This window comes from Sebastes fasciatus, chromosome 9 (genome assembly GCF_043250625.1).
Source record: "Sebastes fasciatus isolate fSebFas1 chromosome 9, fSebFas1.pri, whole genome shotgun sequence".
In the NCBI taxonomy this organism is placed as follows: domain Eukaryota; kingdom Metazoa; phylum Chordata; class Actinopteri; order Perciformes; family Sebastidae; genus Sebastes; species Sebastes fasciatus.
In genome coordinates, this window is record NC_133803.1 from 18,532,199 (window position 1) to 18,558,142 (window position 25,944).

The following is a 25,944-nucleotide window of genomic DNA, read 5'->3' on the forward strand; positions in this document are numbered from 1 at the left end:
AGGGCTTGGTTAATAGCCAACACTCTTGTCAGTGTACATGCTTGAGGACTGACATTGTGGATTTCTGTCACTAAACATATATCTGAAGCACATTTCAGGACATTTCTTGATTGCACATTGTTTGGAATTAGTATAGAAATTAGCTGTCAAAGTTAATGTATTGATAACGCGTTAACGCAAATTTGTTTTAAGGCCTACAGACATGCCCACTTTATGATAATCAAAAAAAATCATAGTCAAGTCAGCACACTGACAGCTGTTGTTGCATGTTGGGCTGGAGTTTGCCATGTTATGATTTGAGCATATTTTCTATGCTAAATGCAGTACCTGTGAGGGTTTCTGGAGAATAATTGTCATTGTTTTGTGTTGTTAATTGATTTCCAATAATAAATATATACATACATTTGCAATCAATTTGCTATTAATCGTGATTAACTATGGACAAACATGCAATTAATCGCGATTAAATATTTTACTCGATTGACAGCCCTAATAAAAATACGTGGCATCCACTGTTTTTCCGACAGGATGGTGTCTCTTGGGCTCTAAAGCTGTCAGTAAAAGGTGACTGACAGAAGCATTTCGGTGCATTTCAAAAGGGACCTTTTCAATGGACCATTTTGCCTTGGTGCTATTCATAGCAGGCAAGTGTGCAGCTACAATATAAAACATTCACAAGTCTACTTTTCTGATGTTGTTCAAAAAACAAACTCAGTGTGTCTTGTAAAAGAAAGAGTCTTCATAACGAGGCCCACCAGGACACATTCATGCAGCTATCATGCAGGATGTTTATGATTGACTGGGCATCATGTCCATACTGTTTATGCACAGAATAAATAAATAAATAACAGTAAACCAATAAATACATATGAATAAATACTGTCAAAATATCACATTTACAATACAATAAAAGGATCCATGTACAATTTAAAACCATGTCACTTAACCCATATATCATAAAATACATAAGGTATGAGTTATTATATACTAAACATTCATGCTTGATCCGGTCTGTTTGTTATTGTGTGTCTCGCTCAAGGAGAAGCCTCGTTCTGAAATCTCGTGTGGCATCCACATTGTCAATATTCAGCCATGACATTGAAAATCTTTAGATAATAACAGTAAGCTACACTTTCTGTACGCCAACACAACAAACTCGGACAACACCGGTGTCCTGTGGTACTCCTCTCTCCACTCACACTCACGTTTCCACCGTTGTTTTCGTGGCAACAAGTCACATGACACAATAACAAACAGACCAGATGAAGCGAAAGGTAAGAAAAATTATTTCTCTGTAGGGTCCTTTCCATAATGTTGTCAGACACTTATAATTAGGGCTGACCCGAATGCTTCGAAGCTTCAACCATAGCCATGGTAATCGACCTCCAAATCAGTATTGGAATGCTTCGGGTTTTTTTTTATATATATATATATAGGTATGTAATAATAAAGTATAAATCCCCAAATACCTCATGAAACAACATCATTCATATTCAAAATGAATTATTATTACTTATTCTCAGACGGATATCGCTGTTTGTTGTGTGCAGAGGTGTATGTGTGTGCGGCAGCGGCACTGTCCCGAGCACTGAAACGGGGGAGATGGAGACAGACAGACAGACAGACAGACAGACAGACAGAAGAACATGTGCAAAGCTTTGAATGCCTTTGAATAATTCTCACTAAAGCTTCAAAGCCCCAAAAATGGTAATCGGGACAGCCCTACTTATAATAACAATCTGAGCCTGTCAGTGTCAAAAACAAGCACCTTTAGAAGACGTATGGAAGGTGCGGAATTGCCTGAAGCGATTACATTGCAGCCTGTTTAGCGGCTGCCAACTGCAGCGCTCTTCCTAAATACTGGACCAATTTCAAAAATTGTTGTCCCCATTAGTCACGTAGACACATAAACATGGGAAAATAGGGTCCAGGTTGAAAAATAGATAGCCTTTAATGATGAGTGTCAGAAGTACTCCCCACCTGGATTATAAGACTACACTATCTGATCTGATATGCGTGACACATTGTCCATGTTGTTGACTTGAGTTGACAGGGACTTCCTGCTGTCTGTGCTCGCTCTGGGCCTCGCCCTCTGAGTTTGATTTTGACCTTGGCAAGAAAAGGCCGCTTTGAACTCCCCACGGAACTTCCCTGGTGAAAAAACGGAAAGACAAAATCCACCCAGAAACCATTTAGTTTTAACCTTTTATATGTCTTGCATCAGTATTTTTCAGTTTTATAGGCATAATGAACTAACAGCTGAGATGCATATGTCATTATCAGGGCTATAAAACATCTAAAAATGGTTAATTTAAGATTTGTGTGATAAACACAATGTTATCTTAGATTATTATTTGTATATGCACATAACATATTATTATTGAGCTGTAGTGTTGTGGCCAAACTGTCCACTAGAGGACTGTAATGAACCCACACAACTGGTCTAAGTGAGGAGGCAGGTTACAAACTTACCACTGAGGAAATTGTAGATGATGGGATTTGCTGCACTGTTGGCATATATGAGCCAATGTGAGAAAGTAAACCATGCGTACACTGTCTCTCTGTCATTTGTTTTCTTGAAAGTCCCAAAGACTCTGCAGGCAAAGGAGGACACGTGTCAGTTAAAGATTCATTTTGCATGCTTTAATGCTACACTATAAATCACATTAAATCTGGATCGCAAGAAACAAGGAACAATTCAGTACTTTAAATATACTGTATTATTCATAAACTACCGAGATGAGCTTCTAATGTGAAAAAGAAATGCAAAATGTGAGCCCTTTGAATGGCTTTTGATCCTTGAAGCAGCAAAACTTGCGATATCGTCACCTTTTCATGAGATTGAGCACGCTGATCGGCAGGTAGCACAGGGCGAAAACAAAGAGCACCACCATCAGCATGCGAGCCGTCTTGCGTCGGGCTCGGACCTGTTTGATCTCAGCACAGACCGTGCTGGTCCTGACCCTCACGGGCTCCCCCGGCGCCGGAGCCGAGGCTGAGCACTGGATGGACCTCCACTTCCTCTGCAACACTGATGTGTTTCCAGGAATCTGTTGATCAAATATGTGCATACATCAGGCGTTGTAAACTCTGCTTTGTATGAGCTGATGCAGGCCTGTTGCTGTTGTTTAAGTGCTGGCATACAAACCTGTTGACACCACAGCTTGTGACATATCTGGATATACGCCAGGACCATGAGACATAAAGGTGCAAAGTATGTGACAATGAAGAAACAGGTGTGGTACACCTTTGGGTAGATCTCAGCTGTTGAAAGAATAAAAAAACATCATCATAATTTGATTGAAAACTGTCTGAATAGTGAGCGAAGGCTACGTTCAGACTGCAGGCATATAGAGCGGCCGGACTGAGACGCATCTCATACTGTATGTCAAACCACCTCCAAATGTAGTTTGGATCCGACTTACAAAAATCACATTTCATGTGTGTTTTTTGCTGTCCACACTTTGTAAAATCAATAGATATGTCAAAAAGGTCTCAGACTCGCCCCCCTCAGTTACTGTTGCTATGCCTGTCAATCTTTCTGTTCTCACGCAGCACATTTACAATGATAGGGTGGCAGATTTATCACTCAAAATAAGCAGTAATTTTCCAAACAATGGGTCGTCGACTTGACATACAAGTAAACAAGAGCAGGCTTCTCATTTCTAGCCGAAGACTGTGGATTTTGTCTGCAGAAACGACAACCGTCGCTGGCAGATTTTATCAGCCATTTTATTATGTTTGTATTTTCAAACCTTATGATTTAGACGAGGATGAGGAATAACCGATAACCGAACGTAGCGCTATCTATTCTAACGCAAGATTGGTTGGAGCTGCTGGGCTGTAAACCACAAAAGAAATATGCATTGGATATGCATGACAGACCTTTTACACAATATGTGTTCCTGTCCTGAACAGGTATTTTCTTTAAAGTTCTGCCTGCTTGCTGAGACCTGCATGCCCCTCGCAGGAGTGTACACAGATATGCTAATAACATTCAAAGCGGGAGAAATGATCAGACATTGTAATGATTTCTAAGGCAAAGTAACAAAAATTATATAATCTTCTTTGTCAGGTTCATCAATGATGATAAATAATATATTAGGTTTAAAGTTTATGAACATTTAGAAGAAGATATAATCTTCTTTGTCAGGCTCATCAATGATGATAAATAATTTAATAAGTTTAGAGTTTATGAACATTTAGAAGAAGATATAATCTTCTTTGTCAGGCTCATCAATGATGATAAATAATATATTAAGTTTAAAGTTTATGAACATTTAGAGTCATCAATGGTTTGTTAGACGATTGATTTGAAATTTCATTGATTTATCTCTCAATATTTCTGAAGGCAAACTCTTTGGTGTTCTTTTTAGATGTGTTTTAAGCATTTTAGACAGTTATACGAAATGTTATTATAAAATGAGAATGGGAAGTTGAAGGCGATCAAATAAATTATGTGCTGATAACACCATTTGATTCCTATCACATAAAGTGTGCTTAATGAGAGTTGAGGGGTGGATGCATTATACGGCAAAAGTGATTGTATCTGCCGAGTAGTGCATCCTCTATTATTTCAGCTTAGGTCATGTTAAATGTTTGAAACTCACACTGTCGAGCCAAAATGGCCCGAAATATGTGTTTGGTTCATAGATCTCCAGAAACAAAGTTTACAGTGTGGATCCATTATTCAGCAGAGGTGTTTTATTACCTGCCGAGAATTGCATCCACTCCTTTGTCTGATCAGGTGAGTGATGTGTGTCTGAAATTTACACTGTGAAGCCAAAATGGCCAAAACATGTGCTGATAACCTCATTGGATTCCTAAAAGTCAGGAGAGAAACTGAAGGTGATCCACTGAGGGGGATGCTTTATTCGGCAGAGTATAGAGTCACCTCATTCACAGAGAAAATAGTTCATTAGACTATAATGAATGTTGAATGTCACTGAAATTAATCAAAAACAAACACTTAAATGTTTAGAATTGTTTATGCATAAAGCCATTGTGCTTCAGGAGCTAAAGCCATTTCAATTTGCACAAGTCATGTTATGCCTTTGTGGGGCCCTTTGTAGATATTTGGGTCTGACTCTTCAACATCAATTATGAAGTGTGGTTCAGATGACCTCTGCTAAAAAGTGTTTAAATGTAAATTACTTTTTGGTGTTGACCTTGTGTGCCCTGTGTGACAGAAGAGAGGATGCATTTCTCAGGAGATAAAAGATCCAGCTCCTCTGAATCATGCATCAGCCACTTCAGAAATCAAATGTTCAACGGTTCACAGTTTGAATTTGATGGAAGTGACACTTCCCTGGCCAAAGATAAGAGGGAATACATTTATCTCCAGCTGTCTAGTCGACGAGCCTGGTTACAGGCAACATGGCCAAGATGAGGACACTGTGACATGGTCGGTTGAGTTAAAGGCATTTACTTAATACATAGTAGTTGAACAGGGAGGAATACAGTTGGCAACTGATAGGCAGTCAAATCAAACAAAAACATCCAAAGGCACTGTCGCAGGAAGGCATGCTAATCAAACAGACAGCAGGACCTGGCTACAGGCAGTTTGGCAGGCTGTAACCCATAATCAAAAAAAGCACGAGATTTCAGGCAGGTAACAAACAAACAAGTAAGAGACGGGATGGCGGGACCTCCAAGGCACAATGTGTAAAACACTGGCTGTGAGCTGCCCCTGTGAAAATACAGGGACTGATAGTTGATGAGAAGCAGCTAGTGGTGAGTGAATGAAAGATAGGAGGAATACAGCAACCATACAGTTTCTCTCTGGAGACTTAAGAGTGAAATACATTTAACAAAACCTTCTGTACATGTCACACTCACGTGGCCTTCAGAAAGGAGCGGATGCAATTCTCGGCAGGTGATAAAAAACACCTCTGCAGAATAATTCATCCAAACTGTAACTTTATTTCGAGAGATCTATGATTCAAATTGTTTTATTTGATCAACTTTGACTTCACAGGGTAAATTTGTCACCCAACATCAATTTTTTCCCATTTTAGAACACTTTGGTATAAATGTCTGAAATGCTTAAAAGCTCAGCAAGAACATTTAATAATAACAACAAAGAGTTTGTCTTCAGAAACATTGAGATATGAATCAAGGAAACCTTGCAAATTTTAGATCAACTGTATCAATCGAGTCTAATAAAACATTGATGACTTGCCCCAAACTGCATGTGATTATCATAAAGTGGGCATGTCTGTAAAGGGGAGACTTGCGGATACCCATAGAACCCATTTTCATTCACATATCTTGAGGTCAGAGGTCAAGGGACCCCTTTGAAACGGCCATGGCAGTTTTTCCTCACCAAAATTTAGCACAAGTTTGTTGGGTCATTTAGCCTCCTTCCCGACAAGCTAGAATAACATGGTACCAATGGATTCCTTAGATTTTCTAGTTTCATATGACGTTGGTATCTTCATTCTAGCTTTAAAGAGTGAGCCCGCTACAACCTCCGAAAGACTGATTGCATTGATGCTTTAAAGAAATTAGTGGTGATAAAACAATTTTGCATTAACTCATTGTTACCGTCATATTTTTAACTTCGACAGCCCTAATAGTAATATAAGAATAAATAAACAAATCTATCACATACCACAATCATTTAAATAATAACCTACCTTTTGCGATTTCAGTTTGAATCGGCTATTGTTCTTCGGCTCAGCAGGTGTGCTTTATGCTACGGGGTTAGCTCACTGAGCAGCAGCTCGTTCTTTGGCTTAGTGGGTTTGTGCTCATGAAGTAGTTAACTTTTTGACTTCACTGTGGGTCCATTGGTCCGTGTTTCTTCCATTTATTTCGTTACGAGTCTGTGTTTTGTGTTGTCTGTTGTTTACATGGCTAAAAGGTTTTTAAAAATTGCGGTTTCCTGTGCTGCATTGGCTCATGTGTTCGACCAATCACTGTACACTTGTGTGTGTCACTCACGGTTCCTCTTGTTGGGAGAGCACCTACTTTGAAATAAGTGTTAAAAGGTCCTAGTTCCTAGTTCTTAGAACTAAGAAAAAGTTCCTCTGGTACGCTTCATTTCAGCATGTGGAGAAATCCAAAGCTCGACAGGCCTTCTGTGTCATGTTATTTTCTCATAAAGCTGGGGTTGAAAAGTTTTTTGTCTTTGCAAAGTTCTCCTCCTTTTTAAGACTTAAATCAGAGAGGCACCTTGTCTGTCTTATCTGAAAAGTCATCCATCCTACTTTATTAGTCCTTATAAACCCTGTGACCGTGCAATGCTCTTATAATTTTAGTATCAAGCGGCAGCTAAGTGGCATCAGACACGTACACAGATTTTAGCGCACAGAGTAAATAATGCTCTCTCAAGAGTCCTATCTCTTTGAACAACAAATAGCAAATGTAAGTAAAAATCGTCCTTTAAGTCTTTTATTTAGATATTTGCCGCTGGCAACAAGTGAGAGCTTTGGCACAGTGCGTTCATGTGTTTCAGGAAGAGCTGTGAAAACTTACCTCCCCAGTGTTCATCACATACTGTGAACAGACTTGTCTTGTTTGTTAGTTCAGGCAGCAGGCTGCTGCACTCCATCACAATAGCCTGAGGGATCATGATGATGCACGACACAACCCAGATGACAACAATACTCTTGCGAGCCCTCTTGGCTGTGCTCTTGAACATCAGCGGGTGGCAAATAGCATACCAACGGTCTTGGGCAATGCAACTCAGCGTTAGGACTGATACAGAAACAGAGATGGTCTGGAGAAGAAAAGAAAAGAAAGTAGTTAGATGGATTGAAGTTAGAGACACAGCTATTCAGGGAATGGTATTTTCCATTCATTCAGAGAAAATAACATTTTGTCTGCAATAAGAACAAGTTCCATCAGACAGATATTCATTAAAAAAGCATGAATTTCAAACATTTCTGCAATACAACATGTTGGATGTGGCCTTGGTGGCATCAGGGTAAACGTTGTGGTGGGGAATGTAGCACCACAATGACTGATTCTATCCACGTTTGTTTTCATTTTGGAGGCGAATCAGATAGCAATCAATATTATTCACCAAAGTACAATGGCTGCACTTGCCTCCACAATACAAGATTGAACGTCTGTGGAGGTCAGCCCAGTGTACGCAACGGTAATGGTGTTATAGTGATAAACCAGCACAATCTTGATTGTCTCCTTGATGGAGAGCTATCTACTCTCCCCACTATCTGAATTACACACCTGCCTTGCTCTCAATGAGACTCTGGAGAAGGCAGAGTCATGCCAGATGAAGCGAGATTTCAATTACGGATCTGTGAAATTGGACCGTTGTGGCATGTTGATGATACTTCCTATTTTTCAGCGTGTTGCAGATTGTTGTCTCCACGAATTTCAATGAGTACAATTAGTTGGACTCAGAGAGCAGCGCCACCAATTTCATGTGGGAGATAAACCTGTGGGTTCTGGTGATGGGTTCATGTCCTGTGGGAAATAAACACTCAGCTCCATCACTTTGAAATGTTTAGCTTAATCATCTTCACCTTTGCTGACTAATTTCCTTCATTTGAAAGGTTTAAAAGAGAGGGGAGAAAACATTGCCTTGTAAGCAGCAGGGGACAAATCCTCACATAATTGTCCTCCTGACAGAAAATCAATAGTAGATTGACAGGTATGCTGAGCTTGCTATGGTAGCTTTGAAATTGATGGTGGCGTTAAAGGCCGAGCACGCTGAACTTGATGCAAACGAAGAAACCACTGGGATTAGACCTGCCTGTAGGCAAGCTGCAGCGCATCATTAGCAACTTATATATGGGGCACACTGGGATCTGGTTTCTTTCACCTTCTTTGGAGAGAATGAAAAGGTAAGTCTGGTGTTATTATACATTATACATAAGTTGGGAATCACATTTTGAGAAGGTCATATGACCTGTTACCACCACATCCAACACAGATAGCAGATTAAAACACTGCCAGTCCTTCACGCCTGTCAGATATTTGATCAAATGGAGGCACAATGTGATGACAAGCAGCAGATATCCATTTACACAACGCAACACATTCCCACTTATTGTGTAGACAGCAAGTTAAAAGAGGAAAATAATACAATGAAATATATGTTTCTTGTAATGCATTGAGCCAATCCCTCTTGTTTACTTTAATATTCAACTAAGTGCAACTCAAACCAAAGACTTTGTTGCGCCAATTTCAATATTCATACATTTGTTTCATAATGTCTTTCAGGAATCAGTTATGTCATTCGATTTACAACATACTGTACTGTATTGCAGATGGAGATAGCAGACAATTTCACTTCTTGGGGATGATCCCCCCCTGAGGCAATACAGCAATGCAGCATGGAAATGCCTGCGGAGTCTAACTAAAGCGAGGAATCTCTGTCTGTTTGTCTGTGTGTTATTCTTGAGAACTTCACACTTGGCAGGTGTATTGCTGGAGATCTAAGGGAGTGCTTTCTCGAATCTGGTGCAATCACATGACACGCTCAATATCAATAAACTTTAAATAAACAAGCGAATGGCGCTCTGTTAAGGAGTGGGGGCGGGACTTCAGGGCTCTGCAGAGTCAATCCAGGGCAGACCGAGGCTCATTGACTACTGATGGATCCTGGATATAGCCTGCTGATGCTACATGGATCCTGGATATAGCCTGCTAACGCTACATGGATGCTGTGTAACGATACAACCAAAGTTTTCTTCACTTCCGTGGAGTCAAACAGCGACAAGCGTATATCCTAGAGGAACAGCTCCACTCTTCCATTCAGACATCTATCTGTCTATTGCAACTCAAATTGTGTACGTTTTTGACAGGCAAAGGAACTCACGGTTTGAGCCGCAAGCCACCTTCGCCGGGCCTTTCAAAGCCAACCCAGAGCCGGTGAACTGGAGGAAATGCGATGCGATGGCCAGCCTGCGCCGGGGAGACATCTTGACCCGCTGAGTTCAATCCTCTCAACAGGTGCACGGACCACACCCGTTGAGAAGTGTGAAAATATTTTCGGCTCATTTTGAAACTGTGGCGGGCCTACCTAGACTGTGGTGGGCTGGATTTCAGATCACTTTGATTTCATTTGAATTAGGCTATATAATGGGTGACTGGATAAAGGTCCAACATGATACGCCGTATAGACATTATCGCCAACGTTGTGACCTGGCTTAGAAGTTACCACTTTATTACCATAACACATGAAAGTGGGGGGACAAAAAGTCTCGTCCCACCCTATTCCGGGGCTTAGGAAGTCCGCTAAGGGCGGTTATTTATTCACGCTAGTTACATTGTTAAATTACGTCCTTATGTCATTATTTTAACACAAACCATAATCTTTTTTCTAACCTTAACCAAGTAGTTATGTTGCCTAAACCTAACCAATCGGTATTGTGCGTTTCTGCAAGTGTGATACGAAGCTCATATGAAACTTATTTTTCATTTAGACACATCGTTCAACGTATCTGTGGTTTGCAGAAACGTACGATGCCAACGTCATTTTCTGCCGACTGACTTGGATGTGTGTGGTAAACCAGCAGCCAGCACAGCAGAAGAATGTGTCCCATGTCTGGAATAAATCCAGCCACCGTAATCCCTGTGGTTTACAGATTATTCCATCCAGAACACGTTACGTACATCACACCATACTTTGTGATATGGTTGAGGTGTTCACTTTGATACCGGTGTGTGTATTGAATATAGTAGGATTTGTTGAGTGCATAGGAAACGAGATTTGTGCAGGATAGTGCAGGATTTCGATCCACCGTCTCCACACTGATGCCCTGTATACATCAGTGTGGCCTGCAGTGTGATGTAAAATGGATGATTCTTTTTGACAGATGTGTTGGCACGGTGGGGACGATGCTGCAATGAAATTTATAAAATGGAGAAAGCAAAGAATTGCCCAAGGCATTAAATCACCATAACATCAAAGGTCTTAGACAGAGCACATCTCTTGGGATGTGGAAAAAGTATTTTTTTTACCCACATGAATACAGAGAAAGAAAATAATAGAAACATGTCTCTTTCTTGTGTAATTACCCCCTCTGCTCATCTTGGTTTGGTTTCAGGAAGAAGCCTAGCAGAGTCTCTTCAAAGTTGACCTGCATGGTCTCTCTCTATCTCAGCCTCCACATAGTCCCCTTTGTTTGTTTGGTTTGCTTTGTTGCTTTGTAACATTCACTCTTCCATGAACACACTTACTGATTCTGTGAATAGTGAATATGGACAGATTTAGTTCAGTCCACGTGTGTGTTCCTCCGCCTTCTTTGTCTGAACCGTGAGCCACTCGTATTCATGAATCCTTTTTTATGAACGAAGTGGTTTAGATCAGGTCAAGATTTCTAATATCCTGTTTGTAAAGCAGATTTCAAAGTTGATCTCTTACCTGCAGATAAGGCACAACTTTGCACAGAGTTTTCCCGAAGAACCACGTCTCTGTGATGTCTACCACGAGACTCGCAGGCAGGCAGATGATGGTGACCAAGACGTCGGCAAAGGAGAGATTCACTATGAAGTAGTTGGTCACGGTGCGCATGTGGCGGCTTTTCAACACTGCAAAACAAACTGAAAAGGATGCACACTCAAAGACCACCCAAGGACTCGATAATCTACCACTCCTGTACCTGTATGCTGCATCATATGATTCAGATGATATCCCACAGTGTCCATGTTGGCATTTCAAAGACCCCATAGAGCTGTTTTCACAGGCTGTAAGACGAAACCCTCTTGTATAGAGCTCAAGCAGTGGTGGTGTGCCACGTTACAGAACCTTTTTCATTTGGATACATGTCATGTGAAATATGTGTTTACTAGTCTCTAGAGATGGGTATCGTTAGGATTTTATTGATACTACTACTCTTTTCGATAATCCTTTTCGGCTCGGTTCTTTTTCGTTACTAAATAATTGCTTTTTTATTATATATTATTTAAAAAAATAATGAATTCAGAACAGTTTTAGAATTTATTCATAGTTTAGATAAAAATAAATGTTTCTAGAGCAACAACATTAATGTTTACAACAACAAATCACTATATAAACTCAATAATATCTTACAGGAAACTAATCTAGAATGTCAATAAAATAAATAATATTTCTGAGTGAAGTAAAGTAAGAATGAAGAGCACAGACATCAGTCAGTATCAGTCCTTCCTCCTGTACTCTGTCCTCCCTCTGCTGATGTGATTCACTGCTGCAGCTAGCGCTGGTAGAGAGAGGAGGGGCTGCTTTGTCTCAGCTAGCAGATTAGTTTACAAGAATTTTAAGATACGTGGCAAAATAAGCTAATCACTTAGATTACATACAGACAGCTTTTCACTTTTAGCCGAGCTAGAACGCTGTGTCTGTGGAAACATATAGCAGCGGTGGATGAGAGACTGCAGACAGAGCAGATTCAAATAAATTTTTTTTACATGTTGACATCATGTTTATGCTTGTTGAACAGGTGTATTGATAAAGTATTGGCTTTTTACTTGCAAAGGTTTTATTGCACTTGCAGTAACAAGCGTAGTTGTCGTAGCTATCTTGATTTCACCTGGTTTACTTCACGGTCTCCACCGCCGCCTCTCTGCTCTATTTGCTGGCTTCGCTCCATGTGTGCTTGTTTGTGTGTGTGTGTGTGTGTACTTGGAGGAGCTCAGCCCGACACAGATAGCAGAGGAGATGCATCCTGCAGCGTGATAATAAATTACACCAAAACATTAAAAAAGTACCGGTAAAAGAGCCAGGGTCTGAGATTAGCACCCGCCAAATGCGAGTAAATTGTTTGGCAGTGGCGGGTAAAATCATCAGGCCATCCGCCACTTTGGAGGATGAGGAAAATGTTACACATTGGGAATAGAGAATCGGTTCCCGTTGAGAAGGTTCCTAGTTGTCTGATTCCTTGCCATCTCATTATAAAATAGATATTAGAGAGGGAATTATGATGCTTGTAACTTCCTAACTTACACTAGTTCTAAGCAGCTTATAATACATAATTTAAAACTACTAATGCCAAAAAAAGAAATTTAATCAAAGCAAATATTTGTAAATAGAAATACAATAATTTATTTTCTAAACCTTTGAATTGTGTGTTTTTACGCAAATAATCACTACAACCAGTACTGTGTACAGTACCCTCCCACTCCTGAAATATAGGGCTCCCCAGAGGCTACAGTGTAATTCAAACACTGTAATTTACCATGCATATAATGTTTTTTGTCTAAAATATATCGGACATTGAATGACATCAGATCTAAAATGTTATTCCTATATTTAGCGCAGACATTTCAGAAAGTGGCAGACAAAAAAAATACTTGCCTGCCGCAGTGGCAGGCAGTGAAAAAAAGTTAATTTCAGACCCTGGTCGGAGCTTATTAATGCTCAGGTCTTTAATCATTTTGCACTGGTGCATTTAATACCGGATTTTGGTACCCATCCCTATTAGTCTGTATTGTTAACAGTGCTCTTGGTACATGCGGTATTTTGTTTATGTGCTGCACAAGCCATTGATTTAAGGTGGCACAAGAGACGTGCTATTTTTCCAGAAACTGCTTAAATGGAATTCAGACATATAATTTTGCTAATTATTACGCCTGCGCTTGTCCTACCACATCAAAATGTTGTGGAGTCTCGCAATTTTGCTTGTCAATCAGACAGAATTCGTGAGGCGAATAATGTGGGTCAATTTGGAATAAAATCTGTCTGGCTCTGTTCCTCATTGAAGTGAATAAAGGTCAAAATTTGATTCTGACTGCACCTTTGCACTTGGTCATCAAACGCAACAAACTAATAAGAATGATAAAGATGAAAGACTGACTGCCTTAATAGCTGGAACAGTGTGAGAGTGTGGGACATGTCAGTCAAAAACAGTCCTGAGAAGACGTCTTATCAGTGAAAACACCTGTGTAGGTGAACCATGCAGGGCTGCACAGCACCCTTAAACTCTGTCCTTTTTAATCTGCTACCTGACTGCCAGTGGACTCTTTAGTGTGTATTCAGTTCTCTGTGGATTCACTGGTGTTGACAGACCACTGTCAGATTCAAGTGTAAAAAGTGTTTTCTTATGCTTACTATTTCTTTTTGAAGCCCCATATGTGATATCATCACTCAGATAAGACCTGCAGTGGGTTATATAAGCAGGATGAAAAGTCTACACCGTGACTGTAATGCACATCAAAGACAGGATAAAGTCAAATCTGATCAGTACCGGGAATATGAGAAGTTGCTACAATGCTTTGATGCAATCACTGAATCTGCAATGAAGATCTAAAGTTATACTATAACAACTAAAAATATTAATCACACCTGCTGCGATATAAACAAACATTCTGGCTGCACTTTCTTCTTTTGTGCGTCAACAGTAAGCTACAGTGCTGAAGTTTGATGTTGTTTTTTTTCTGCTGATAGAAAGACATGAGTAAGCTCCTTTTCATCCACCGTGTCTCACAGCTCCCCACGCTGCTACAGGTAGCCAGCTGTTACAGGTGCTATCATGCAAACACAGACACATCTAGATCACATATCATCTTTCAGAACCAAGCGAAGGCAGCACCACTACCCACACCAGTATTCACCATTCAGTCAGACTTAAGAAGGGTAGGCCGTCCAATCATTTCATTCTGGCCGAATAAAATCATTGGACAGGTTTATTACAGTCCTGCGACAGCCACACTTACTGGATTTCTTTCTTATTTTTTTGTCAGAGCATTTGATTTATTCATTGCTGTTGGAATGTAATGAGAATTTCAACTAATATAACAAAAAAAAATATTTGAACAGCACTACCTACTCTACCTCTGAGGATAAATATATTCTAGTTGCCTGTAGACGGATGTGTAATACTTTGGTTTTATTACATTTACTCAGGAAACTGTGTACTTAATTAGTTAATGTCACACAGCCCGATATAAAGAATCACTTCATCTTTCGCCTGCAGCAGTCTGAAAACTTGAACTCTTTGTGCAGTCGGTTGCACAAGAACTCCTTCCCATTTCTACATCTGATTGATCGCTCTGTGGAAGCAACATGAGGACTTCTTACACAGCGTACACAAGAAAAGTGCTGTTTGATCTTTCTGTGAAGTATTTCATCCTGCACTCTATAGGTGCACAAAAACTTTTTGGGTTGGACTTTTGTTTTCCCCTATAATCAACCTGCAGGTCTACCCAGATAACTACCATGAAATCAGCGGGGTAGTGTGTCTGAAATGGATATCTGAGTGTCAGTTTGTAACAGCATGGCCAACCACTGTTCTTTCTTTCTGCTGCCAAATGCTCAAAAATAACAGCTCTTCTTTTTTTCACCTCCACCTCTGCTATGATGGAGGAGTTGATGACCCTCAATCTTTGTCCCCCTTAATCAAGTCTCTCTCAATGTTAAGTCCCACCCCAGCGTCCTATTTCAAATCACTGAGGAAAATTACAATCTCAAACCCATTTCATTTCAGGTACAAGAGCTGCATCAAAAATGAAAGCATATTATTGTCTGACTTTGTCAAATAAAACGTTTTTTATTTGAAAAGCCCAATAAAGATTTCTGTGATATCTAAATATCATTTTAGTAAATTAATTTGCAGCAATCGGTACAGTTGTCTTATTCATATCTTTAAGTCCAGGGCCATCATTAAGCAATGAAATTCTGACTGACAGCACATCTTACTGCATATTAATGTGTAAACAAACTCTGAAAAGGTAGTAAAAAAGGGCTGATACCAATTTGTGATACAAGTTATTAATCAAAGTCTCTGACAAATGTTGTTTCTCCAGTATTATTATTTCTTGTTTGTCCACACAGCATCTGAACTTTTCCTCATCTTGTTTTTCTCAGAAGAGACAATTTTATTTGGAATAAAAATCTTCCACTCTTGCTATCTCTAGCTGGCTTTAAGCTTCTCACGAGGATTTTTAATTGTCAAGCTAACAGATGAGTTAATTTAGGTGAATTTGTGGATAATTTCCAATTAAAAATGATACCTTTGAAGCTCCATTAAGCAGTGTTTTGATGGTCACATTAAATCAAATGACTCCCTGCAACATGTAACACATTTTGTGTTAAGTCCTTCTCAGTTCTTAGTAACTACTACTAAAACTTTATTTCAGAGTTAGTATTAGTCATGCAGTTTAGAATGAAAAGGTAATATCCCATTATGCTAATGTACCAACACTAATAGTCTAACATTATTGGCATAACTTTTAGTAATTTGAGGTGTATTTTTTGGGGGAATATGTTCTAAATCTTCAATTTCTTCATTATTAAACAGTATTTTGATCAAGTGTTGAGTCAGATATGTCGACCATCCTCCATTATCTCTTTTCCTCTTTAATCAAATGGGCCATACTATTAGAAAGCTAATGTTAGGTTACACTTGGTAAGTAAGTAATAAGTAGTAATGGATTTACAAATACGTAACTAACGCAACCCAATGCAGCTCTCTAGTCTACAACAGTAATTCATTGTTGTGGTTCAACTGCCCATATGTTTGAGTCCTAACAGCTCTCAATGACCCACCTCTACAAAACCATGGACAGCGGCTCACAAGCACACGTAACTGATGTATGCTACCAATACTTGCCAACATTGAGACCTCAAAAATAGGGAGGATTTCAAAACCAAAGCAGGGCATCTGGAGGTAGTCCCCCAGAAAAATGAGAATTTCAGAGACTTTGATTGCCATTTAAAAAATGAAAATAACAAAATAAAAAGTTTAAAGGGACTGTTTGTAACTTTCTAAGCGCATAAATGTAGCGGGTCGGCACATATGCGCGCTCGCATATGCGCGCTCGCATATGCGCGCTCGCGTGTGACCGCTGTCTCGTCTCCTCTGCCTGCTCGCCTTCACTCAGACAGCGCGCGCGTTCTCGCGTACTCGCTCCACCTCTAGACGTGAACACGCGCTCACTCCACACTGCAGAAGAGTTAGTTTAGCTCTGAGGATATCTAGTGAATGCACAGTGGACGTTTGTGTAGAAATAAATGCTGCAGCTCCTCCAGACCAACAGAGGTTTCCCGTGTCTTGGGAAGTAACGGGGCTCCGCAGAGAGAAACGTTACCGTCTCGTTACCGACCGGTTGCCGGTGTCTTCCTGCTCTCTCCGGCTGCGGGCGGAGGGAGACGAGTTTCTCGCTGGGGAGCCCCGCTGCTGAAGCCTGCGCTGAGGCAGGAGAAGCAAACACAGTATCAGCATTGATTCATGGAGAGACCTTCGTCTGGTCAGCTAACATTACTGCCAAGCAGCTGAAATATAGAGTGATATTGTGCTTTTAGCTGACGTGTGTCGCCTCACTGTTTTTTAGCGATGCTCGTTCATGTCCATTTAGAGCGAGCACAAGCACGAGCCAGACGCTGACTTTCGTTGATTTCACGGCCACAGGTGTCGCTGTTAAGAAACATTTCTGAAAGTTACAAATAGTCCCTTTAACCTGTGTGAATCTCTGGCATAAACTAATATTCATCTACATTCATTTGTTTTTGCCCCTGCTTGAGTACTGTATTTCTTTCTCTTAGTACTCTCTCACTCACTGAAGGTCCTTTCAGACACAACCTGACAACGGCACCACTGCGCTCCGAAACCTGTTATTTCCAGTTGGCGAACAAAACCGAGGCGAAGACACTAGAGATCATTGGTGTGGATGAGGACTAAAGGATTATGCCATCACCAAGCTAAGCCATCGCTGAACTGCCACAGCTGTTCTTTTCAAGATACTCCCAACTGTCCAGTGCTTCAGAGTGCTGGCCTTGACATTGATTATATTGGAAATATAAAACCAGGTTATAAAACAAACAGTAGGTGGTGTTGCATATTCATTTTGAGGACATTCTTTCATATATCCAGATATCCATCACTGCATCTCTGGAGAACATGGGCCAACTTTGTGAATTAAAACAGATTTTATAAAGTCAACGATATGACATCATATAGAATTAAATGTATTCATGTGCCCTAATGACAGAGAGTGATCAGCCTTTTAGTTTAAAAGGATTTAAAGGAGTTGCACTGTATAGAAATGGCTCCCAAAATGGTATTATTTTCTTCATGCATTTTTTATTTTTGCATTTTTCATATTCTTGCAGTGTTCCCACAACAGCAGAAACAGTACTACAATTTTCAACTTCCTGTTGCAACAGTATTGTAGAGCCAGGCATCGTATGAATGTGATGTTCTGTGCCATCCAGATTTCTCTAGCTCTTAAGAGGCATCACCTGTAAGTGATGTTTTTTCATGTATGTATGTTGATTGTTTGCTTCCATGTACTTACTATATGTTAGTTTTAGTGTATTACTTTCAGTTTCACACTTCTCATTTAAGTAAAGAGTCTCAACATCACGTTTTGCTCTTTAGAATTTGGAGGTGTTATTGGATAACTGAGGAGTTCCAGTGAGATTATTGCTTATATTTATTACTTATGATAGTTTTAATAATAATAGTTTTCTTCATGAGTACACAATTGTTAGGAGTTCATTTCTTCACCATACCAATTTAAGGGTACTTACTTTTAATATCATGTCTTTAAAATGATATTTTACTGGTTCTCTTGATTATTTAACTACCCTGCTTTTGAGTTAAATTTCTTTTACCACACTAATTATCATTAGTATTAGTTCTCCCCACATTTTTCTCTCATGTTCTGCTCACTCCATTCAATTAATATTTCCATGTTGGATGTAATTGGCTATTTGTTACAAACTCCATATCTTTCGTGTTAACACGATAACCCGCCTTGTGAGATGATTATTCTGAATCATGTTAGATTTAGTGAAGTCAGATAACTAGGAGAGCTCTGTCTGATATGATAGTATGGCTTGTGTCTTTATAGGACATGGGAATGACTTTAAAAGTCATCATTAATACACCAGGTTTTGCTTTGACTTCGAACACTCATATTTTTACATAAGGACATTGCAAATTGCTTTCACCATTACTATCTACTAAAGAATATGAATTATTATACATCAGTCAAGTTTACTAGTACACAGCATGTGGTGAAAGTAGGTCTTAGTTATTATTTAAAAATGCGGTTTGATTTCAACATAACACAAGATGAAATCCTCGCTAAGAGAGCCAGATGTGAGATGTTGGCACATACACAAAAAGAATGAACTGCTCTGCTTTATAGTCTAAGTAATGAATTCATGACTATTTAGGAAATAACTGGCTTTGAATCAACTTCAGACTTTTGTGGGTGTGCTGTGGCTGGTGGGTGGCTACCACAGCAACAGTTATGTACACCCACTTCAAACGCATAACTTATCCCCTCTTTGATCTCCTGTTATTGTGGTCATAATTACAGTACTAAACCCAAAGGCATGCTTCTGATGCTGCTGGCTGAACTAGGTGATGTCACTGTCTATAAAGTGCAACAGGTGGTCATCAACCCGTAGCAAAAGGCAGTTTTAGTGGTATATATAAAAACAAATACATTACCTACAGTATCATGCCAAGATTCTAGTAGGGGGGCACCAGAGGTGGCCAATCAGATGCCAGTAGGAGCTTTTGCTGCAGGCCTGTCAGTGATGATGGATTATTGGCAAAAGCCTCCAGCTGGCATCTTTGCCACCTCTGGTGCCCCCCTACAAGAACCATAATTGGTTTGTTATTATTAAACCTGAATTAACTGCTTTATTGGACACTTTGGGGCCGCAGAAACAAGCAGAAAACACAACATTAACATATTATCACCTTATAAAGTTGATATGGTAATTGTGTTAGCAATTGCAAATTTAAACATCCAACAGACACAAAGTGGCATTAGTGTTCATTTGGAGTTGTGTCTTTGTTGCTGAATGTAAGTCAAATATTCACTCTCATTTTAGCTCTGTTTTGGGCTCCACCATCTCCTGAGGGAAACATCTGTCTCTTTAGCTGCTAAAAATAGATATAGATATAAAACAAATAATAATAATATATAAATCAAAAAAGTCAAGATATTCCCGTAGAGGACCAGTGTGTTACAATTAGAGGGATCTATTGATAGAAATTTTAATATAATATTAATAAGTATGTTTTCTTTAGTTTACAATCACCTGATAATAATAATCGTGTTTTTGTTACCTTAGAATGAGCCGGTTATATCTACATAGGGAGCAAGTCCTCACCACGGAGTCCTCCATGTTGCACTGCCATGTTTCTACCCAGAACGGACCAACCAAACACTGTTAACTTTTCCTGCTTGCGCCTGAGTCGATAACGTTACTTGCTGCCATCGCCGCCGCTCTCTCTCTCTCTTGCTTTACCACTCACTTTCCACATAAGCACGCACTCTACTCTTACGAGAACAGGCTATAAAGAGAGCCATTCACCTTTCCGCGTCGGCCAACGTAGCAATCCTCCACACTGTGCACATGGGAGAAGTTGTAATCTGCAGCCTCACTGCAAGATACCGCCAGATCCTACACACCGTTCCTTTAAAATGCTGTGTTATCTCTGTGCTCAGTTTTGAATCAGTAATAGTGGGATTTCCTTTCAGTGACAGTAAAAGATGCAGCAAACATCAATAGAAATAAGGTCGGGGGCACAAGATCACAAAGAAATCGAAGCCAAGATGATTTTAAAAGCCCTGTGTGCAATTATTTCCATTCTGCTTCCTCATCTAATGGAGACATAATGACAAGCTGTCAGCTCTCGCTATTATGGCCCATCTGATGATGCATGCCGATATTCAGTATAACCTGGATTTGTTAGACAAATAAATAGAAGACTAACAAGGGTCAGTCTGCAGGACAACCTCTGTCTAGTTCATGGAGTATACGGAGTTATTAGGCATATTTAGGTTGTCTTTTTCTGTAAGAGAGAGAACACAAACTGGTGTGTTTGCTGCCTATTTGTGGCTTTCACATCTTCCAGTCTTAGTATGAAGTACAAGCCTGCGGCATTACTGGTGCAATTTGTGCTTTAGGGATTAAATGAAGAAACTCACAACGTAGATATGAAACTGTTGAATCACTCAATATTAGTGTCTGATTACTGCAATCACGACTTGTGCAGGCCCGTGTTATTTATGTTTATCTGTCCATTACATCGAAAGACCTGCTGGACTGACCTTTATATGGCAGGATGGATTATTGCTGTGAGTTGTCTGACACATTTCATGTGTTGTTACTAGAAATGCATGGCACTACCAGGACACTACTGATGAAAGAAATGGTATTCCTATAAAATAGCACTTCTCGTTACCCGACTCCTTTCGAGCAGCTACTTTATTCACAGTGAGATGTCTGTATTTATGTAAAATCATTGAATATTTTAGTTTTCATTTTCCAAACCATTATAGTAAGAATCTGTGAATGAGGTTTTCCTTTATAAAAACTGATTGAACTAGATTGTGTGGCATAAAGTTAGGGAAAACTTGACATTGACAGATTACTGTAGCCTATTGACTAAATACTACAACAACCCAACACTCGCTCAAGCGAGTCTGCAATTCCGGCTCTGACTCTTAAGGTGGGCTGTTAAGGTGGACCAGCTTTTCTCCTTAAAGTCATGAGCCGCTCCTCTGAGCCGCTCAGCTTTTGAGTTAATTACTAACATTTCTTTTAACTGTTTTAACCGACAGCGTTAAAATGCTTAATGTCGGTTAACGGTTAAACGGTTAATTATGGACATCCCTATATACTGTATTTCTTATGTGTATTGTTTAATTCACTTTTCATGTACTCCAACATGCATTACACCTCCTCTGTCTCAGAAGCTGAAGAGAAATACTGCACATCTAGCTGCAAACTGAGATTATTAAAAAATGTTACTATCAGCACAGCAGGGTCCTGTTCTTAACAGAGATAAATTTGGTCCGCAAAATGTGTTATTGATTAAGAAAAAGGTTTTCAGTGAAGAAAAATAGCCTCAGATGAAAATTATTTATTTATTTTTAGTACCAGTGGGAGTCCAGTGGTGGCTCTAACTTGAGAGCTATTACAACCTGCTCAGTTTGATCCTTCTCAATCTCAACTCCTAATGGCTCTTTGTGCACATGTTTGTGTTTCATCTCACTGCAGGATTCCTCCCTCTACTATTTTCTTGATCAATAACACATTTTGGTCATAATTAATGTCTCAGCGAACAAGTGGAGCAAATTTATCTCCGTTCAGAACAGGACCCTGCTGTGCAGATAGTACAACTTTTTTAATAATCTTGCTTAGTTTGCAACTAGATGTGCAGTATTTCTCTTCAGCTGAGACAGAGGAGTTGTGATGCGTGTTGGAGTACATCAAAAGTTAATTCAGCAATGCATATAAGAAATGCAGTAGGCTATATTGCCCGAAATCTTGGTGTTATTTTTGATTCTGAACTGTCATTTGATGCTTAGGTGACTAAAGTGGTGCAGTCCTGTTTCACCCACCTGAGACAGCTTACCAAGGTCATTCCTTTCCTCTTGAGACTTAGACAAGGTCATCCATGCTTTTATCTCCTGATTATTGCAATGCACTTTATTCTGGTACCAGCAGGCGGATCATCCAAAGACTGCAGTTGATACAAAACGCTGCTGCCAGGATTTTAACGCGTACTAAGAGAAGTGACCACATCACACAAATCCTTGCTGCTCTTCACTGGTTACCTGTGAGTTTTAGAATTGATTTTAAGATTTTACTGCTGGTTTTTAAAGCCTTGAATGATCTGGCTCCTGCCTATATCTGTGATTTGCTGACTTCCTATGAGCCTGATCGATGCTTGAGATCCTCTACCAGGGCTCTACTAACGGTTCCAGGATCCAAACTTGTCAACAAAGGTGACTGGGCTTTTGCTGTCCAGGCCCCTCAGCTGTGCAACTCAGTGTCTTCCTTTTAATCTTTACTTTTATATTATGGGTTTTTCTTAACTGATGGTGCATTCTTGTAACAATTTCTATGATTTTATCTTGTTTCGATTTTAAGTTCTAGATGTTAATTACTTTTATCATGCTTTTATTGTAAAGCACTTTGTAACCTTGTTTTTGAAAGGTACTAAATAAATAAAGTTATTATTATTATTATTATAATATTCAGTGTTGTGTTGTCATAATATTTAGTCAAAACAGTAGTCTGTCAATGTCACGTTTTCCCTAACTTTATGACACACAATCTAGTTCAATCAGTTTCTATAAAGGAAAACCTCATTCACAGATTCTAACTATAAAGTAAAATATTTAATGATTTTACATATTTCAAGACCTTCTCTCACTGTGAATAAAGTAGCTGCTCAAAAGGAGTCGAGTAAAAAAAGTGCTATTTTATAGGGAATACCAGTTCATTCATCAGTAGTGTCCTGGTAGTGCCATGCATTTCTAGTAACAACACATGAAATGTTGCAGAAAACTCACAGCAATAATCCATCCTGCCATATAAAGCTCAGTCCAGCAGGTCTTTCAATCTAATGTCAGATAGACATAAATAACACGGATCTGCACAAGTCCTGATTGCAGTAATCAGACACTAATATTGACCAACCTGACGTTTCCAGACTAATCATTCAACAGTTTCATATAAACGTTGTGAGTTTCTTCATTTAACCCCCAAAAGCACAAATTGCACCAGTAATGCTGCAGGCTTGTACTTCATACTAAGACTGGAAGATGTGAAAGCCACAAATAGGCAGCAAACACACCAGTTTGTGTTCTCTCTCCCCCACAGAAAAAGACAACCTAAATATGCCTAATAACTCCGTATATACTCCATGAACTAGACAGAGGTTGTCCTGCTCTAAGATGAACCCAAATTTGCACAAAAAGCCATTAAGAGTTTAGATGGATCACACTGAGCAGGTTATAATAACTGTCACGGTATAGAGCTTTAATTTGCTGGGTACCACCAGTGGACTCCCTCACTGGTACTAAAAAAGAAAAAAAATATTTCCAAATATTTCATAGCAGTTTCCCGATAAAGTGCTTCCATATATTCAAAGCTGTGGCAATAAAAGTCAGAGAAGCAGCTGCATGAGTCACTTTGAGTCCCCTTTAAGTTAGAACTGCCTAACAGCATTTTACCTCAATATGCTGAATCTGAGTGTGAGTCAGTGACTTTCTCAAATACACCAGAAAACCATAAATAGCAACAAAACAGTACAATAAGATCAAATGATGGAGAATATAGGGGGATATTTGATACAAAAAAATGACAGTGTTGTGAATTGACTTGTACAGAAAGCCCTCCCATGTCTTGTATAGCCTGCTGAGAGCAAAGTATGCTGCTCACAGTGTGGAAAAGGTGAGAGATAATTTGCACAATCTACATCTTCAAACACATCTCTGTGGTTATCCAATTCTGAACATTTTCGAGCTGCACTTTGCTGCACTGAGAGACGCGCTCTGATTCACCCTCCTTGATCCTTCTCCATCAGCAGCTGCTGCACTCACATCAAAAGAGGAACTGGACTATTTTATATTCTCCATCACTGTGGCATTACACCTCCCCCCCCCCCTCCTTGTAGCAATATTGCCCATTCACAAAAAGTTGTAGCCTACACTGTTAAGAATTTCCCAGTAAAATAACAGTAAAGAACTGGCAGCAGGGTTGCCTTTATGTTACTGTAAAATTGACATTATTATACTGTCGATGAAATTTACAGCTTTGTACTGTTAATGAAAAATACAGTTTGAACTGTTTTTTTATTAATTTCACAGTATTTTACAGTTAATTTACTGTTTAAAGATACATTATATAGCTGTTTTTCCACCTTTCTTTTACATTATCTTACTGATTTGTTTTAATGCACTATTTAGGTTGCATTTTTTGACATACATTTTAATAAACATTATTTTTTGCCTAGATGAATAGACTTAGCAGGTTACAGACATAGGAATAGTCACACTAAATACAATTAAAGGCACTTGTTAGGAAAAAGGCTATAATAGACTTGTTGACAATTTTCCCAAAATGTCTATCTATAGCTGGCTACAAGCACAGAATGCAAACCATAACAACATGTGAGTGAAGAACAGAGCTAATTCACTGATTTTACAATCATGTACAATGTACAAGCCTCACATGTGCAGATCAGGTCCCAGAATTAAAAAAATACTGCATGAAACTGTTACTGATGATACTTTAGACAGTTGATCAGCAGTAAAGTGATGTTTTTTAAGAATGCATTATAGTTCAGTTAAAAAAATTTAACAGGTTTTCTTTTTTTATTAACAGTAAAGCACTGTTTTTTTTAGCAATAACAGGTTAATACTGTTGAAATCCTGCTGTAAATTAACAGCAATTGTTTACAGTGTACTTTCACTGGAGGATAGTCCAATGTGGAGTGATTATTACGCATGAATGGAAAAAAAACATCAACTTACCCAAGGAGTTTCCAATGAGCGAGACGAAGAAGACAATAATGTAAGCCACAATGAGAACCCATTCATACTGCTTAGGGTGTAAGTACTCCCTCCAGATGTATCTCAGAAGTTCGTCGTCATCATCCACAGCATGTACATGTAACTCCGTGCTGTTGGCCACATGTGCAGAAGATAAACACTCCTCGCAATCCATATTCCCAGTGATGCCAGACATCCTCCCGAGGTGTTTCTGTTGTATTCCTGCTGTCAACCGGGTGTCTTCTGCAGTGACCGCAGGTTGGAGAGCAGACTGCCAATAAAGACGCGCCTCTGTAGTGCGATGATGATGATGATGATAATACCGCGCTTCACAGAACCTCGTCAGTGTGACGCTGATTTCTCCTCCGTCCCCATGCGCGACCACAGCAGGTCACACACTCACACACTAACTCAGCTGACTGTAGGGAGCAAGCTGCTATGAGCCACTTCAATGACCCAACCCGCCCACAGAAATTGATTTAAGAAGCAGAGGGATTATATAGTGGGAAACTCATTGTTCTGGTTGTGTGTGCTGATATTTGTTATTTTCTAAAATATATCCCCACCTGTGATTTGGCCCTATAATACTGAATGTATGGTACACTGTAAAAAAAAAAAAAAAAGTGTAAAATAACGGAAATTTTCCGGCAGCAGGGGCGCCAGAAAATGTCTGTTAAAAAAACGGGAAAATACTGTCCGTTAATTAACATAAATAAACTGTAAAAAAAAAAAAACAGTATT

At 39.5% G+C, this 25,944-nt stretch overlaps 1 protein-coding gene across 1 annotated transcript; it reads right to left on the bottom strand.

Annotated features, from left to right (window-relative positions):
• Positions 1–240: 240 nt before the first annotated feature.
• Positions 241–25,594, bottom strand: hcrtr2 (hypocretin (orexin) receptor 2). The gene is made up of 7 exons (XM_074646398.1): positions 25,186–25,594; positions 11,339–11,517; positions 7,480–7,723; positions 3,149–3,264; positions 2,830–3,050; positions 2,473–2,594; positions 241–2,151 (listed from the first exon to the last, which is right to left on the bottom strand). The coding sequence occupies exons 1-7, from the start codon at positions 25,397–25,399 to the stop codon at positions 1,994–1,996; spliced, it is 1,254 nt and encodes a 417-aa protein (XP_074502499.1). The 5' UTR covers positions 25,400–25,594; the 3' UTR covers positions 241–1,993.
• Positions 25,595–25,944: the final 350 nt, after the last annotated feature.